Source organism: Biomphalaria glabrata, chromosome 1 (assembly GCF_947242115.1).
Source record: "Biomphalaria glabrata chromosome 1, xgBioGlab47.1, whole genome shotgun sequence".
Classification (NCBI taxonomy): Eukaryota; Metazoa; Mollusca; class Gastropoda; family Planorbidae; genus Biomphalaria; species Biomphalaria glabrata.
The window spans coordinates 88160120-88179864 of record NC_074711.1 but is presented as its reverse complement, the minus strand read 5'-3'; the positions used below and the strand labels follow the sequence as shown (position 1 = coordinate 88179864).

General features: G+C 38.6%; 1 protein-coding gene across 4 annotated transcripts in view; it reads left to right on the top strand.

Annotated features, from left to right (window-relative positions):
- The first annotated feature begins 3058 nt into the window (after window positions 1-3058).
- LOC106065019 (arrestin domain-containing protein 3-like) overlaps window positions 3059-19745 on the top strand; it is a 56709-nt gene continuing 40022 nt past the window's right edge. The window contains exons 1-2 of one of the 4 annotated variants that reach the window (XM_013223750.2): window positions 3059-3201; window positions 8688-9170. In XM_013223750.2, coding sequence (XP_013079204.2) covers window positions 9056-9170 — 115 coding nt within the window. In that variant the 5' untranslated portion in view covers window positions 3059-3201; window positions 8688-9055. Of the gene's footprint in view, window positions 3293-8687; window positions 9171-19745 lie in introns of all 4 variants that reach the window. The other 3 variants (XM_056018404.1, XM_013223749.2, XM_013223751.2) reach the window with 3 other exon arrangements.

Genomic DNA, 19745 nt, shown 5'->3' with positions numbered 1-19745 from the left:
TGACGCGTAGGACGTAATCATCTTCTTTTTTGAAGTAACGTCTGTATTGTATAAGATAAGAGGTATGTCGTTCGGACTTCTCATACCCTGCCCGCTGCGTCCCCGGCGTCCTGCGGGCGGTTTAGACTAGGAAGGTAAAATTATCTTCAACTCTGAAGGAACATCTGAAACATGGAAAAGATCTTACAAACATTTTAAGATGTAAAACATTTTATAGCATAACGAATCCAGACGTTTCTTTTTTCTCTTGCAGAAATTCTTTACGAAACTTTCACTACACATCGTTGACAAATGTCAAAAATGACATAAATACTAAAATAATTTAGACTTACTTAGACTTAGATCCTCCCGCGCCGTTCTGCGCATTAGGTGGCAAGCTGTATCCACAAAGATCTGTCACTGGCAATGTCTGAAGTCTCTTCCCACCTGGTGTCCACTGCTCTGAGGTCTTCCGTGAAAGTGTGGCGTCAGGTTATACGAGGACGTTGGCCTCCATGTCATCGCAACTCTTGGTATGCGTAATTCATTTTGTCGAAGAACATGTCCCGCAAAACCTCATGCGATGCTCTATATAGGCCTTCAGGACTCCTAAAATCCGCCTAAGACTGTTCTCAATAAATTCCAAGAAGTTGTAATATTTTAGTAACTAAACAAGGTTACAATGACAGTTTGTGTGGAAACACAAACTTAAAAGTGGCCCCCGAAGTGCTCCACCCAAGCAGGTAAAAAGAGAGGTTTCAATATTTTCCGAAAGAATATCAAAATGAAATTCTATCAAAGGCATATAAGGTTAAGAATACAAGGCTATAAGGTTAAGAATACAAGGCTCTATGGTTGTGAACGTTGGACACAGAACTTTGAGATTGAAAGAAGAATTCAAACCTATGAGAGTAAGTGCTATAGAAAAATACTGGGTATCATCTTATCTTATCTTATATAATACAGACGTTACTTCAAAAAAGAAGATGATTACGTCCTACGCGTCATGCATTTAGTCATGCATATTAACCAATGACTTATCAGATACCAGGGAAAAGAAGACAAATGAGTTAGTACTGTTACAAGTCTGGCTGGCAAAAAGAATGAACTCAATACCGTGAAAAGACGAAAGCTGAGCTAGTTCGCTGCTCATATTGTGAGACATGGCCCACTTTCAAAAGTTATCCCTCAGAGTACAGGAGAGAAACGGTCGTTCCAAGAAAAACAAAGCTGGCTGGACAACATGAAAGAATGGACCTGCCTATCAACAACTGCTGATCGGGAAGACTGGAGGGATTTCGTTACGCGAACGGTCACAGCAGCTTTATATAGTTCCGCCTTCGTGGTCGAAGATGAGCACATTTCTCATTTCCTATTAGCTTGAAGATGACTGTAAAGTCCAATCCTCGCTTTAAAAGGCCGGCCACACACATGGCATGTATAAACCTGCTTCTTCTCTCAACCTTTTGTTGGCTGTGCGTTCTTTCATGCTGGCCGCTCTCCTTGCCTCATAACTTAACGCCACGAGGAGCGATCGAGAGCTAGTGTTATCCCACAGCTGTGAATGTCAAACAATCCTTTAATTAAAACACACAAGAAAAAATGCTTTAAAAAAAAAAGACAATACCTCCTTTACCTTTACACAACTTATAAAGCGATTGTTTTTCTCTTAATAACTAATGAATGTTAGATTTTGAAAAAAAAAAAAGAAACTTTTTTACACCGCCGCATTCCTCCTCCCACGTCCCTTTCGGAGAAAGAATCCTGGTTAAGCAAGAATGCATAGATTTATTAAACTTTATAATATTCCAATGACAGTCTTTAAGATCTAAATTTAAAAGACAATGCGCAAAATGTTATTGAACACCATTTTATTAAAATCTTCTTGAGCGAATGCGGAAATATCCGTTCAAGCCGAGCCAAATTTAAATTTCTTTTTTTTTTCTTTGAAAATTTAAAAAAAATCTAACTACAGCTTTCCCAGTGTGGCCAACGAGCTACTCATATTTTTCCCAACGATATACAACAACTGTCAATTTCTGGGAATATCGTTAGAGCCGTTTTCGAGAATCGCGTCCACCAATCCAGGTTTTTAAAAGTTTCCACGAATAAAGATTTTGTATAAAAAGAGTTCGGTGTTTTTAGTATAAGTTAGATTGAAACTCACGACCAACGCCTTCTTTTTTTTTTTAAATTATTTATTTTGAATCAATCTTGAGCTTGTATGTAAAAATTCGATGACGATTGGATGAGTAGAAGTGGTCGAAAAATCGATCTGCGAAAATCAAAACAACACGAAAGAAAGATACAGAGCGAGTTAATATTAGCGTTGTTAAAATATACTTTACGACACTTTACGTATTCCCCTCTTATTTAATGATGCCCACCCCGCCCCTTTATGCTACGCTAGTCTATCAAAGACCCCATCACAAACCAAGAGATTAGAGACAGGGTTACTGGAGCGATCGGACCCCATGATGACCTGCTAACTATCGTACAAAAAAACACAAGCTTAAAATCTATGGCCGTATTGCAAGATCTTCGGGGCTCGCAAAGACCTTCCTTCAGGGAACAGTACCAGGAAAAAGAAGAAGAGGCAGACAGAAAAAGCAATGGGAGGACAATATACAAGAATGGACGGGCCTGCCATTGAAAGAGGTTCTAAACAAAGCAAAGGACAGGGAGGAATGGAGAAAGACGGTCGACGAATCTTGCTTGGTGCCCCAAACGGTCCAACAGACTAAGGGATAGGTAAAGGTAAAGATAAAAAAGTATATCATAAAAAATATTATACTGAGACTCCATTAAATGCAATGATCAAGGTAGACGCCTCATGAATCATAGCTTAAACACCTAAATTACAGCATAGATTCGAAGTCTTTTTCGATGTTCACGACTTTTAGCTTTAGTGCTCTACCCACCAGGCCATCGTATTTTATAGATATTCTCACACCATGAGAGTGTAAGTCTTAGTATCCGCCCCATCAGCGCTACCCAACTCCCATAATCCAGTGCAAGAAGCGACTTTCCTCACGCACTCGCACGTGCGTTCACTCAAGAGTTGATTCCCCCTACTTCTCGTGGTGCGCGCTCTTCGCTTCCTCCCAGCCACGAGATTCAAGTTTGAAAATAAGGAAGAAAGCGAAGACTGGAGGAGCAGACGTGAATGGTTTAAACTTGAGCCTGATTCTAACACCTCATCATGGTACCTGGTAGTTCTGGGTTAGTGGAGTTTCTTAATTTCCTCACGGTTATTGCTTTGAAATAATTTTACAAGGTGTAGGCTACATGTTTTTTAATAAGGTCAAGGCCGGTAAGTGTTTTCAATTTTTTGAACTATTATTTTTAAAATCATATGCTAGGTCTTGCAGCTAAGTTTGTCAGCAACAGTGTAATTTTAAAGCTAATGTAGACAGGAGCGTACTCAGGGCCAGATTTGAGGTCTCCACATTTAAAAATATATTTTTTAAAAACAAAATATGCATATTAGGTACAAGAAATAAAATGAGATAAAATTATTTTATATCTTGACAAACAAGACGAGGTTTTTAGTGGGCATTTAGTTGCAAATCTGCAATTACATTGACATTTGCTCGTCTACAACACAGGACAATGGACAACCCAGTGATCGTCAGGTTTGGACAGTTTATGAACAATTTTAACGTGAACTGTTGTGTAAACCGTAAACGTATGTTAGTGTCTTATGTGTTGTTGGCAATGCAATCACTTCAGTTCTGAATAAAAAAAAAAGTCATTTGAAGATGGTAGAAGCCTCAACTAATATACAACAGAGGGAGGAATTGGCCCGAAACTATTGATTTAGGCAAGTTACCGAGGCCATGTAATAACATTTTTAATAGATCTAGATTAAAAATAAATCTGCGATTAGAAATATTTTTTCCATTTTTTTTTGTTTAGCGATTTTATGCTTTTAGCTTTTAGTTTGAAACTCACAATAGATAACTATAAAACCTATTTTCAAAGCACGTCGCTGGCACAGTGGTTAGCAGAGGCGGCCCTAGCAGTGCGCGGGCCCTGAACCCTAAGAGTAGACAATATATATATCTTTCCACGTCACGCTAACGGGATCGTCCGCCTCTAACGTGGTTGGCCTTATTTTTGGTACAAAACATACTACCGTACGTAAGTACTGGCCTTATAACTACACAAGCTCTCCACCTTATCTTCTGGATCTGATACGTCCACAAAACGCTACGTAAAAGACATCTGCTCTTTGTGGTAAACATCAAGCGTGTAGTCAAGTATAACGAGAAAGAAAGGCCATCAGGTCCATTAGCTCGTTTTGAATCCTATATCCGAGTTAATTTTCGTGAGGCTCGGCGTTCTTAATTCGTCGAATACATTCTTGAATGGTTGTATCGAATTCGTCAAGCTTCTCAACCAAGTCTAAAAACTGACCTTTGGAGTCGGTGCATAAGGTTTCCCTGTTCTCCCACGAAATGCGCTGTTTTTTTTGTTTTTTTTTTGGAAATGTACTGAAAAATCGCTAGAATTCTCGCTAAGACTGCGCGCAAATGGAGTTTTTCTTTTGTAATTTGTTCAAGCATCAAGTTATCCATGCAATACCCTTGGGTGCGTTGGCTGAGTGGTTAAGCATTAGTGTTCCGTACCTAGAGTCCTGGGTTCGAATCTCGGTGAAGACTGGGAATTTTAATTTCGAGATTTTTAGGACGCCCTTGAATCCAACCGGCTCTAAAGGGTACCTGACTTTGCTTTATTAACCGTTGGCCAAAGAAACAGATGACCGTTACATCATCTGCCCTTTAGATCGCAACGTCTGAAAGTGGAACTTTACCATTGGACATTTTAGTTTAATCCAATCACGCTGACACATAATTATAAGTATGGATAGCTGCCTGGCCGTGCGGTTAGCACGCCGGTCTGTTGTTCGATCGCCTCAGTGGTCCCGGGTTCATATCCTGCCCGCTGCCATCCCCCAGCGTCCTGCAAGAGGTTTGGACTAGGAGGTAGATTATCTTTAACTCTCAAGGAACATGTGAAACATTTAAAAACATTTTGCAAACATTTTCACGTGATTTATAGAAACCTCTTGCTGCTGAATGTTATAATTAAGATGTTTCCAGTCACAGCAGCTTTCATTTGCCAATGGACCTCATTCACCAATCGTAAACAAACAACATTTAGCCACATGGTGCTTTATCTCTTCTATATAATTTACGATCTCATGTTTAATTCATGATGGTTGTCACGTGACAGTTTTTTTTTCATTGTTTTATCAATAAGATCACGTGACTAAATGTTGTTTGTTTACGATTGGTGAATGAGGTCCATTGGCCTCCAGTAGCTCTCGTGCCAAACAACTTGCTAGGAAAAGAAAATACCGTCTTTAGTCTTTGATATAAGACCAAAGTGTACAATAAGAGCTACTATATGGTTCATTGACTTTCGAAGATCCCCACTTTTCCAATGAAAAAAAATATATTCGCGTTTATTTGTTTGTTGTGTGCACTTCACACGGGTTTTCACACGGCCACCAGATGTAAATGCACAGTAGCCTACAGTCGAAAAATGAATACGTCATCGTCAAACTTTCTGGATGCTTTTTGGCTATATAGCAAATCAACCAAAAATAAAAAAAAAAAACAACAACAAAAAAAAAAACAACAACAACTAAAATACGAGCTAGGTCTATAGTCACAGTACCAAACAAGAAATTCTACTCAAACACCCTCGTCCGTTTTTTGTCTATGGTGGACTAAAGTTACAGTAGCCTATATTTACTGCATACGTACCAATTCTTTTTATACTGTAATGCGACACAACAGTACTGCATGACTCTTTATTTACGAAATAAACGATTTTGATTGGTAGCTTCCGGCTACGTATTTTTTTCCCTACCAAGGTAAACTGTTAAACAGTAATAGCCGCTTAGCATGTACAGTTCATTAGAGGCTATCTTTACCGAAGCTCAACTGTATTTTGAAACCAAAAATGCCATGCTAAGAGCTTAGAAGGTAATTGGTATCACATAAATGCAGGAAAGGGCTTCCAAAATATTGAGCAACAAGTCCTAGTTTACGAGAGATGGTCTGGTGACAAGGGAATCTCCTATCGCGGAGCCCCCCTTAGGCGCGGGGCCTGGGGAGGTTGCCCCACTTGCCACCCCCTAGGGCCGCTACTGGTGGTTAGTGTATTGGGCTAAGTTAGTTGAACCGTCGAGTTCGAGTTCAAGATCACATTCCCCCAGATATTCCCTTCTTCTTTCCACCCTTCCCCCTTATTCCCAACTGGCCCACACAAATAATAGGATCATATCGCATTTAGAAAGCTAAAAGCATGAACTTGCTCTGAACAAAAAAGCGCACATATTTAATGTTGTTAGTCTAGCTCTTTCACAAATTTTATTACATGACTGATCCAAACTAATTGATACAATTACGCTTAATGTTAGCTTTTTTTTTTTAGTGTTTTTTTTTATTTTCTTATTTTTCTTGTTTTTAACTGTCTAGTCTCCCATTATTGCCCTAGGCTAAAGTGAAATGTCATGTGGAAATTTTAATTGGACGCTGAGACGTCACTCTATTTGGAGGGTCAGTGTCAATGATAGAGACACACAAAGTGGTAGGCTACACATATTACATTCTGGCCTGGGCTATGTGACTTCTGTTACGGAGTGTATGTGTGTGTTCAAGATGTAACCACGTGAAAAGTAGGGCAGATGTTTTAAGTTGTGTACGCTGGAGAATTTCTGATGAAACTACAAGGTGGTCTGGCGTCAATCAAGTAAATAACAAAAGTAATAATAACAATAATAATAAATAAAAAAACAACAACAATAAACCCTGTTGTTATATCATCTGAGGAGATATTTACAACTGACCTCAGAGATACCTTCAAGGCCCTTAACATCCATAAGAAGACTCTGTTGCCTGTCAGACCTGCCACATCACCAGAAAACTGAAAATTAAATTCCAGGATTTTTAATTTGCAGCCCCCCGCCCTTCCCTTTTCCAGCACTCTTGTGTACAAGACACTAGGGGAGGTAAGGAATATTTGGGGAGGTAAGGAATGTTTAGAGAGGCTTCGAAGCAGCTTGGCATTTATTTCTCGAGACACAATGACGAAAGTGCTGCTCCCTGCGACCCTGTCGATGCTAGTGGCGCCCTTAACGACCCTCTCGAGGTGACGAGACCTTAGCTGTATTGCAATTACCATCCGTTTTCCTATAGAATAAACCAAAAGCGCGACGCATGACTAGTAACTCCCGGAAAAGAATTTAAAAAAATAAACCTGACAGAGGCAATTCTAGTAGAGTTTCGGGTGTGATATGTCCTCTGAGGTCTTGATGGTCCCGGGTTCGAACTCTTCCCCCCCGCCGGTCCTCCGGAGGGAGGTTTGGGCTAGACTTACTTAGACTTAGGTCCTCCCACGCCGTTCGGCGCATTGGGCAGCAAGCTGTCTCCATAAAGATCTGTCGTTGGCAATGTCTGAAGCCTCCTCCCACCTGGTGACCTGGTGTCCACTGTTCTGAGGTCCTCCATGAAGGTGTGGCGCCAAGTAATACGAGGACGTCCCTGTTTGCGCTTTCCTCGTATTGGCCTCCATGTCATTGCAACTCTTGGTATAGTTTTATTTATGTGTCAAGTTTGCTGTTTCTGTAGCAATTGTGGTTTTACAGGGTGGGGTCGCTAGCCCCACGCCAAACCCTCCTCCTTTCTCACCCGGGCTTGGGACCAGCAGATGGGCTAGGATGTAATAATCTTTGATTCTGAATGAACATTCGTAACATGTAAAACGAAAAAAGAAAGTCATTTAAAGTCATAGCATGCTTTTTGGTATGTCTCTCTTATCTTATAGATTACAGACGTGACTTCAAACAAGAAGATAATTACGTCCTACGCATTTCATGTGTCAATCTAGCCATGCATTTTAATCAATGACTTAAACTCTGCCAAGTCGTTGGTTTTCCTGGCTGGTTCAAGCAACCCATTCCATTCTCTAATGGCTCTACGGAAGAAGGAGCACTTCTATAAATTTATTGTAGTGTATTGAATAAGAAATTTACTTCTATCTTTGTGTCTTTATGAGTATTTCATTTGGTTTTCTGTTTGTAAATATATAGTTTAGTGTTTTATGTGTTATAGCTACTTATTTTTTTCTTCTGAAGTGTCTCTAAGTTTAGTGATTTTACTAATGGTGTTACTCTGATCAAATAGGAATATTCGTTTATTATAAATTTCACTGCTCTATTTTGTGTCTGTTCCTAGATTCTTAATGTTTTCTTGAGTTGAGGGGTCCCAAACAGAGGATGCATATTCTAATATTGGCTTAACTTAACTCTTTCTCTCCTGACGATACCAACGTTGATTCCACCAGAATGTGGTAAATAATTACGGAGAAAAAGAGTTAAGTTCAAAAAAGCATTTTAGTTTTATGTTCTAGTTTGATGAAAAAAAAAGCCTAATATTTTTGCTTGATTTTTTAATAATTTCATCGATATGTAAATCTCATGAGAACTTTTCAGGTTTACTGCGAATAGCCTACCATGGTGAACAGAATGTAGAAATATTGATAATCCATAGAGCCTAATATTTTTTGTGCATTCTTCTATGATGTTTTCAGTCAAATTGCTTAACTCTTTCGGACCGCAGGGATCTATTTTTTTTTAGTGTTCGTTATTATATATTTTTTTGTTATTATTATAATTTAATATTATTATTTTGCAGAAAGCGCCCCTCATTTTGAAGTTTTGATGGGTATTTTATTACAGACCTAACATGGCGCCGGACAGTATTCAAGGAAAGATACTCCACCTGCTTCAATGGCTGTTGCCTAGGTTACAGATTAACCGGAAGAGGTTGTGCTCTTAAAGAGTAATTTCCCTTCTCAAGTGCTCAACGCTATTAATTGACTAGTGCTGTCAGCAAAAAAAAGAGAAGGAAAAAAAAAAGAAAGAAATCTCTTTTGGATAAGTTCCACCCGTGATTACATTTCGTTGAAACTGCTTGGTGATAACACAAGGACGATGATACTCATTTGAAGTATCATTATATAGTTTAGTGATTCGGCGGTGCTTCCTGCCAGTCGGACAGAGATGAGGCCCAAGGTCTTTGAAATAGTTCTGACCAACAACGAGGCGGTTTTCTATTCGGGCCAAACATTGCAAGGTCACGTGATATTAGAACTGGACAAAAATGTGAAAGTTAGCGGTAAGATTTTTAAAATTCTCTCTCTCTCTCTTGGACTATTGCTTTTTCTTCTCTCCCTCTCTCCATTGCATCTATTTCTCTCTTTCTCTCTATCTCTGTGTGAAAGCTTAGGTGTCTTGCTTTTTTAAAATTATATATTTTTTTGGTCATGTTTATTACTACGAAGCTTACATCAACTCTGTCTGGTCAAAAGTGTGTACACGTTTTATTCTCCCACACCCATTCTCGTGTGAATAAGAAACTTTGCACAAATATTCATTGGCATTAAATAAGGCACTGCATCAATTTTAAACAAAATTAAACGAGTAGTCAATTAACTACAGGCACTTGATTATTTTGTTTGATACCGACAAAGAAAATGAACCCTTCATTATTAACAGATATGGCTAAATATGTAGGGTTTTGACCCCCTTTATAATTGTTCACATTATTTCTCTCAACACCCATTCTCGGATCAAGTTGAAATTTTAAACAATCATTTATTGTAACAAACAAACATGAATCAATTTAAAATATTAACAATTAATTATTTGTATTTAATTGTTTTTAAATATCAGATAAGGGAAATAACTTTAACTTTATTGATATATAGTTGTAAGTGCGGAGTTCTTCCCGTATATAAGCTTTGTTAATTAAAAAGGATTTTTTTATATTTTGCTTGTTCATCATCTATCCAATCATCCATTTATCCGTGCATTCGTTTATTATTCTTTGTGTATATATTACACTTGTTTTGTTTTTTTTGTTGTTTTTTTTCGGTTGACATTTTGCAGTCACTAAAAGCTAGAAATAAAAGCTTGCTACAAACAGCGGTGACTGAGTGGTCAAGCGCTTGGCTTCCGATCCATATTTTTAATTTCAGGATATTTTAGGGCGCCCTCAGTCCACCCAGCTCTAATGGGTACCTGACAGTTGGCGAAAAGTGAAGGCGGTTGGTTGTTGTGCTGGCCACATGACACTTCTCGTAAACCGTGGGCCACAGAAACAAATGACTCTTACATCATCTGCCCTATAGACCACAAGGTCTGAAAGGGAAACTTTATTTCTCTATGAGTCATTATTAGTGAGAAACAGTTTTTCAAGAGACGAAAAAAAAAAAAAACTTTAAAAAATCTCGCATTGAGAGAGATGGTTTACAACCTAATCTCATTACCAAAAGGTGTCCGGGCCTGCGCTCTACCAACGCTCGTGTGTTTTTTTTTAAACGTCTCACTCACAGCAGAGGTGTGGGGTTCTCTCTCTCTCTTTCTCTATCTCTCTTTCTCTCTCTTACTTTCACACTTTCACGATGCTCCAACCTTGCCCTTACATCTTCTTCATTATGTTTTTCTCTCTCTCCCCCCCCTCTCTCTCTCTTTCTCAATCTCACTCTCCCTTTCTCTCTCTCTCTCTCTCACACACACACACACACATACTCTCTCTTACTTTCACACTTTCACGATGCTCCAACCTTGCCCTTACATCTTCTTCATTATGTTTTTCTCTCTCACCTCTCTCTCTCCCGCTGTCCATACGTACGCAAACTCCATTCTCAACTTTTAAAATCTAAAAGACACGGCAAAACTCAAACGTACGCACACACAGACACACACAGACACACACACACATGCAGATTCACGCACGTACACACAAACGCGTGTACACACATTCACACACGCGTACAGAGACACACGTGCACACAACATGTCAAACACATTGGGCCTGCATCCACACATAGACACGCTAACAACCAGTCAATGAAGTCTGATATTTTATCTAAGACATAAAGTATGCCATTTTTTTGACGGGTTTAACAAATAGTTTAATTAGATTTTTAACGTTTGAATTATCGAAGGAAAATTTGTTTTAATGCGTGACGTATTTAAATTTAACGAAGTAATTTTGTCCTTAAATAGAAATAAAATTGCTAAAAAGCACAAGGCAGTGGCGTAGCTATGGTGGGGAATTGGGGGGGGGGAGGGGGAGAATTTAAAAATTTTCCCGGGCCCCCAATTGAGGAGGTCCCCAAATGAGTGTTTGAAATTTTTTACACATTACATATTAAGTATTACGCCCTTATCGCATGTCATGATGTCGAATGTCAAAATGCAGGGTCCCCTAAAGAGGTCAATTCCCCCGGTCCCCCAAATGATGGCAAATTCCTAGCTACGCCACTGGCATCAGACAATGCATTTTATGTTTTCAGTTAAAGCAGATCGCATATTTCCTAGAAGTTGAAGTAAAGAAAAAATAATTTTATTAATCACCGAAACAAAAAAAAAACGAACTTTTATTATCAAGATCAATCAGGAAGTGATCCATGTTTTTAACTGGAACGTTATAAAAGAATCCAGAATGTATCAATTTCAAGAAACTATTTTATTTGGAACAAATAAAAACACGTGTATCCAGAAGAATAGCAAGTACTCTTTTTACAATACCTCTATTCAATTCACAACCTCATAGAGGGTGGAAGAACCTGGGTGGGTGACAGGGATATTTTAAAAAAAAACGCCTCTAATGACTGTTATATAATACAGACGTTACTGCAAAGAAGAAGATGATTACGTCCTACGCGTCATGCATTCAGTCATGCATATTAACCAATGACTTAAATTCTGCCAAGTCACTGGTTTTCCTAGCTAGCTCAGGCAACCCATTCCATGCTCTAATAGCACTAGGGAAGAAGGAGTATTTGTACAAATTTGTCCTAGCATATAGGATGAGGAATGTACCTTTATCTTTGTGTCTTTCAGAGTATTTTATTAAATTTTTTTTTTATTTGAAGATTATGGTTCAGTGTTTTATGTATAATTGCTACTTTACTTTTGAGTCTTCTGTCCTGAAGGCTTTCTAAATTTAGTGATTTTACTAAAGGTGTTACTCTAGTCAAATGTGAATATTCGTTTGTTATGAATCTAACTGCTCTATTTTGTGTCTGTTCCAGTTTCTTAATGTTTTCTTGAGTTGAGGGGGTCCCAAACAGAGGATGCATATGATTTGTTGATGTATATCGCTGAGAAAAGAATTACTGGCTCGTTACTAGCTATTTGGCCACAGTGGGGAAAACTTAAGTTTGACCGCTATATTTTTTCAAAGTAAAAAAACAATATTTAAATTTGGCTAGAGAACTAGATCTAGATCAGGATCCAACATCTGTTTTGAAATAACGATCGGGAATTTCCGAATGTATGTCATTATTGATTGAAGAGTTTAATAAATTAATGTTCAGGAACTGGATGTAAAGATTCATCATTGAAATATGATAGAGTGTAGTAGATATTCTATACATTCGCTTGACCGTGATTCTTTCTCACGGGGAAATGGGAGGGGAAGTGGGTAAAAAATATTCATTTTTTTAAATAAATCTAACATTCATTAGTTATTAAGAGAAAATAGATCTATAATCTGTATAAAGGAGGTATTGTCTTTTTGAAAGAAGTATTTTTAATCTTTCTTTTTTGTTATGAGTGTGTCAATTGTGGCCCCAAAAAACGAACAAACCTGTTTCCATGCAAGTGTGGCTCGCGTTGCCACGTCATGTGGCTTTCTCCTCACACTCCTCACAACAGTTTTAAAAGGTGAAGTGGTCACACTGTGCCTCCAACTTCTCTCTCTCTCTCACACACACACACTCAAAGGGGTGTCGAAGTATGGCGGACACTTAAAAAAAAACAACTAAAAATTGAATAAAGATCTCACTATCTAAGACTTTTTCTAAGTAATTATCCCTCTTTTAGCAAACTATTTATTGATCCATTCACTTTATTTCTCAGCAGTTTCGTAAACATATCAGTTAGAATTAAGTAGTAAGTAGACACTAGGTAACTTTATCTTAATCCAGAGGCGTACCTTGCAATATGTTGGTTGGTCATCAAGTGGTAAAAATGAAGGGGGTGGGGGGACCAACAAGCTTTCCCCAACTTTGTAATAAGTTTCTAATATCCTGAGTTCTTCAGTAAGAACTATGCATTGTACATATGTTTGTGTTTGTGTGTTTGTATGGCGAAGGTGTGAAGAATTAGCAATTGGTTCTGAATTATGCAAGATATGCGGCAATGTCGTCAGCGGTCTTAGTTAATCAGACGACTCCAGAACATGAGACTGAAAAGTTGTGTTATTATAGTGAGTTAGATTTTATTTAAGATACCACTTTATAGTATCACTAAAGTCTACTATATTCATTGCATTTCATCACAAGATGATTTCGTTTATATTAAAACAAGAAAAAACGTATAAATTCATAAAAAACAACAACAAAGCTTTTATTTAGTGGTATTATTGTATCAATTAGTATGTATCAGTCATGTGACTGCATAAACATGTGACCTAGGAATGTAAATCTGCGCGACAGAAATATTTTTACTAATTGTTTTTTTCTTTAGCTTTTAGCTTTCTCAATGCGCTATGATCTTATCACTTGTCTGGACCAGTTGTGAAAGGGGGAGGGGAAGAAAGGGGGGGGGTATCTTTGTGAATGTTTACATGATCGTTTTTTTAATGTATAAAAAAATGTTCACTCAGATTCCTTAAGGGGACGAATTCTACTTATACCACCACATCTGTCAAGTACGATTTCTTACCCTTGTTACCATGCTACCAACTAATTAATTGTTTAATTTTAAAAAAAAATTGATTCGTGTGTTGTCATGTAAAAGAAATAATTGTGCAAAATTTCAGCTTGCTCCGAAATCGGACGTGAGAGAAATAACGTGTAGGCTTACATCAATTTTTCGAGTGACATACTTAAATAATCTGAGACAGACACTATTCATTTACAGACACAAGACTTTTATTCTATTTAATTTCCGTCCCTCTCTGTCTCTCTCTCTCTAAAGCAGCGGTTCTCAACCTTTTACTCTCGGCGACCCCTTTTTTACAATCCCCCAGTCTGCCGCGACCCCCCCCCCCACCCCACCCGCGCGCACACACACAGCAATAGAAGAGTAGACAATAACAATCCATTTTTTTCGATGGTCTTTGGCGACCCCTGGCAAATCGTCAATCGACCCCCAAAGGGGTCGCGACTCACAGGCTGAGAACCCCTGCTCTAAAGTGTACTTTAGTTTTTTTTTCAACCTCCCGTCACACGTTTTACACATACACACATATAAACACAGAAAGAGACCAAAGAAATAGTTTGAAAGATGTATGATGCGTCACGAAGAAGAAATGAATGGGTGTGTACTCTACTCACAGGCATGCATAGCAAGATTAAGTTCTGTTTTGTCATCGTGCCTTGTCCCCGATACTCTGACGTGCTTGAAGTAACAAACTAAAAACATTAATACTTTTAAGATTAACTATGAAATGCAACTTTCAGGAGTACAAAGTCAAAATTGGTAATTGTAATAACTTTTTTTTAATGTATTTATAATATATATATATATATTTTTTTTTTTACTTTTTTTTTCCAAATGATACATTGCAAAAAAAAACAAAAAAAAACGAATTTTATGGTATCACAACACCAAATGTAAAAACTTTGTTCAGAAATTGTTCATAGTTCTTGCGTTTATTTGCTTTTCCAATTCCTGCCCTAGACGCATGAAAGTCCGCATACAACCCACATGGGCTTACATCTCACACGAAATGTCCGATCTCCGAAGTTTTGAAGGTCAGTGTCTTTATTTACTAGTAAAGTCCAACAGTTCTGGTACACATACACACACAGAAGTTTTTATGGTTGGTGTGTTGTCAGTACTCAGTCATTCTGAAACTGTGGGGGAGGCTTGTGTATACAATCTTGTAGTCGCAGATATTGGAGTATTGGCGAGTAGTCAAAATAAAAATAATCAGTTTTTCATGTTCATTAAAAGGTCGAAGATCCAAAATTATTCCTAGTTAATGATTTTGTTGGATCGTTTACCAGCTGACAGATCAGCCTGAAGTCCTATTGATCTGATGTTTTTATGTCCAACACCCAAAGCTGGGCTAATCAACAGTGTTCCCGGACATCACGTTGCGGAACTCCACAATAGGACTAAATATAATCTAAGAATGATTATTCTTTACAAATTGTCTGTTCTGGCGATAATGTTTTCCCCAATAAAGACACGGGACAATTAATCTCCACCATGGAGCTCTTCTAGAATCACCACAGACTGAAAAGATACAAAATAGTATATGTGAGTAATTGTTATATATTTTCTACTTCCTTATACCAAAATTTTATGTTAGATCATTTTCAACGAATAATTCTGTTTGTGATTCGACTTGCAGAAATTTGCATTATCGTATTCTGATACTGAGATGTACAATCCGTCAGTAGATAGTTTTGTTGTTAGCAAAGTGCGAAAAACAAACACTTAACTCTTTCTCTCCGTAATTATTTACCACATTCTGGTGGAATCAACGTTGGTATCGTCTGTTAGGAGAGAAAGAGTTAAAGACGAGTAGTTTAATATTTAAAGAAAAAAAAATTGCTTCAAAAGACTGAATGGAAAATATTGACAAACTGTGTGCTATATTTTTCATAGGCCGATATTTCACGCTTTAAACTTAAGCGCTCTGAGAAGCGATTTCACACAATCAATAAATATTCCCTATTTCCCCCGAACGAAAGATCGAGCTATGATCCTCAGAGTTTTGAAAACAAGTAAGAAAAATAAAATGCGTCTGTCCATGTCCAGTTTAGATATATCTATTTATCTAGGTCAGTCATTTAAATCTAGGTCATGATGTTTTTTTTTTCTACTGTTACCTATTACATCTAGACGTGAAATTCGATCTACTTAGCTATGTAGTTATACAGTTAACATTATAGTTTCGGACGTTCAAGATTAAAGATTATTATGTTATAGCTAAAACCTCCTGCAGAGCATGGTAGGCTTCGAACCCCGGACCATCATAACGATAGCCAGGATCGCATACCACACGACCACGCAGTCTTCACTTATTAATATGCCTATACATGAGATTGGATCTATACGCTTATTCAGATTATTCTGAGCAATGCCTTGTCTAATGAAAAAACAACAACAATAAAACAAGCGGCTTCATGTCCATGTGGTCAATGGTAAGATTGTTGGTAGAGCGAGTGTGGCGGGTCATGTGATCGCTGACTTCTGATGAAAGCAACAGATGAGAAAGATTTTTTTTTTATTGGAAGAGGTGGGGAATATCTGGATTGAATGCTGGGTTCACAGCGTCCACAGAGTTATAGTGTGGTAGCTGTGGTATCGGAGCTGTATTATCAGAGTTGTCAAGTCTGAGCTGAGGTATCGGAGCTGTATTATCAGAGTTGTCAAGTCTGAGCTGTGGTATCGGAGCTGTATTATCAGAGTTGTCAAGTCTGAGCTGAGGTATCGGAGCTGTATTATCAGAGTTGTCAAGTCTGAGCTGTGGTATCGGAGCTGTATTATCAGAATTGTCAAGTCTGAGCTGAGGTATCGGAGCTGTATTATCAGAGTTGTCAAGTCTGAGCTGTGGTATCGGAGCTGTATTATCAGAGTTGTCAAGTCTGAGCTGTGGTATCGGAGCTGTATTATCAGAGTTGTCAAGTCTGAGCTGTGGTATCGGAGCTGTATTATCAGAATTGTAAAGTGTGAGTTGTAGTATCAGAGTTTTAGTATCGGAGTTGTAGTATCAGAGTTGTAAAGTCTGAGCTGTGGTATCGGAGCTGTAGTATCAGAGTTGTAAAGTCTGAGCTGTAGTATCGGAGTTGTAAAGTCTGAGCTGTAATATCGGAGTTGCAGTATCGGAGCTGTAGTGTCGGAGCAGTAGTATCAGAGTTGTAAAGTCTGAGTTTTAGTATCGGAGTTGCAGTGTCTGAGTTTTTAGTATCGGAGTTGTAGTGCAGGAGTTGTTGTATAGGAGTTGTAGGATAGGAGTTGTAGTATCGGAGTTGCAGTATCGTAGTTGTAGAGTCTGAGCTGTAGTATCGGAGTTATAATGTGTACGTTGTAGTATTGTAGCTGTAGTGTCTGAGCTGCAGTATCGGAGTTGTAGTCTCGGGGCTGTAGTATTGGAGTTTTAGTATCGAAGGGTTCGTGCCCTGATCAAGACTATTCATTATTGCACCATATTTAATTCACCGTTTCCGCTTTTGTAAGTATATTGTAGGCTAATTCACATGGTGGCCTACTAGTTAATTAATTCCAGTAGTTCGTGGAAGACCTATACAGGTCTCGCGGAAAAACTAGGGTTCCATGGAACACAGCTTGGGTGTAAGGCATGAGGAAGCTGAAAATGTTGACTTCTAATGTTTCTGGCTGGATGATTGATTGTCCGTCTTGACCTTACTAACACGTTTTCTATAAACGTGTGTGTGTTTGTGTGTGTGTTTGTGATTGTGTGCGCATTCATTGCCGTGATCACTCAGCAGATTGGCGGACCTACTGACCAATGCTTTATTAGCTCTAAGGACTGACCACATCCAGCGAGCGCAATCTTCGGGAGTCGATCAAGTCAAGGGTTTCTTGTTGTACTGAATCGACTGGGTGAAATTAGACTGACCGCTGGTCAATGGGGAAGTGTTGGTCTAAATTAAAAAAAACAAACCCTGAGAACTGGATGCTAGGAGGTAGAGATGTAGAATACTGATCTTAATAAACCAAGTCTTGTAGGGTGTCAGATAATTACAAGGTTTGTTACCTAAGGTCACAGAGCAAGAAGATATACTTAAATGTAAGATAGTCACAATTACTCGTGTATTTCCTGTTATGTTTAATGCAATTACTAATAAAATTTGAAGATATAATTATATGCCAGTAGCCTATACAACGCCTTGCTTGGGACTTACTGACCACTTAACTATCGAAAGCTTGACTGTTGAATCGAGACCCAGGGCACGATTGGTGGTGGGTATTTTTATAAGAAAATTTTGTAGGTGACCGCTGCCACAAACCGTATCTATACGTATTGCTTAGGGTGGTTGTATAAACACGTTGTCAATGGGGTTGGTCGCTGGCGAGCTATTCCATAGTCTAGTTAACTCTAGTCAGTTGCCGACAGGAAGATTTGTAAGTTAAGGGACTTAGTTCAGGAAATGTTATCAGTCTTTTGAAGAAGAATCAACTCGTGCAGATAGTTTATAATGAATTCATTGAACAACAGAACAACATATTGTTACGATCTCTCCTAATCAGGCCTTCTGTAAACACTGCTAAACACAACACAGCACATCTAACACATCAAGAACTTGACGACAAGGCTCCAAACAATCTGGTGCTTTAATAATGGTCAATTAAAACAGCCAATATGACACAATTGGAAATACATTAACACTAAAAATGCTATACTGTACATCACCGTACAAAACTAATAAACTCTACTGTATAAACTCTACTGTCTCTATCTCTTCCTGGACTCGTACATTCACTTCAGGACTCCATCAGGACCGACTTCATGACAAACAGTCCCGGTCTACTCGCTGTCCTGTCTTGAACTGCACTGCCTTACACACTGTGTCTCTGGTCCACGCAGGCTTATCATCAGATGACCATAACCCGGGTCCTATTCACGTGCAAAGTTCATGCCAGTACTGTCCCTTGCCCTTCAATATAGCACGCTAAACTGTATTACTGGCCTGTGTCACATATGTCAGCTGATCACACACAGTTAACCCTTTTGCGTCGCGAATAGGGTTACAACAATATGTACAGTAAATAGGCTACAATGTATTTCACTTAGATCGTTGTACACCGCAAAACTAACATCTCACTCCCATGTAAAAATTGGGTCAGCCGATGACCCGCTGACCACTGTCGAAAATCGCAAACGATAACTTTATGGCCATATCACAAGGTCTTCGGGGCTTGCAAAGACTTTCCTTCAGAGAACAGAACCAAGGAAAGAAGAGGCAGAGGAAGAGATGGGAAGACAACATCAAAGAATGAACGGGTCTGTCACTGAAGGAGATTCTACTCCAGGCAGATATGGAGAAAGTCGGTCGACAGATCATGTGTGGTGCCTCAACAGACTAAGTATAGGTGAAGGTAATCTATATATTAAACTTCAATCAAGAAAGGAAACTACTTTTCTATATACTCAGCGGAGAGGAGGTCTGTGTCACTCTGTGCCTACCCACAGTAGCATCCACTATTCCTTTCTCCCCCATCACACAGACACCCGCTCACACCATGACACCATTCTCTCCTCCCCCATTTTATAACTTTCCCCCGCTTAATCACATCATGACACCATTCTCCTCCCCCCCCCCATTACATATCGCCTTCTCTTCTAGTGGTAAGTAATTCATCCTAACCTATTCACCTTACCGCCACCTGTTGGGCGTATTATTTCGCTCAAAAGTACGTGTTCTTTCCTGAAATTTGTTTCGTTCCAGCTACTTTTCCGCTTGTGTTTTTGTAGCAAAGTAAAAAAAAAAAATATATAAAAACTTAACTCGTAAACTTCATAACGATTTTCCACGTGGTTTCTTCCCAAGCACTATTTGTAGGCAACAAGGCGGCTTAGTAGTTGTTTTTTTTAAATATACTTTTGTAGTTCATTATCTTTTTATTTTTTTTCCTTTTTTTGCGCATGCGTGCCTTCTAAATGTTTTGAGTTATGTGTTATCCTGAGAGCTTCAGCCTTATTCAAATGAGGTCATTCCGAATCTTTGACCTACTTTATAAAAAGTCACGTGACTGT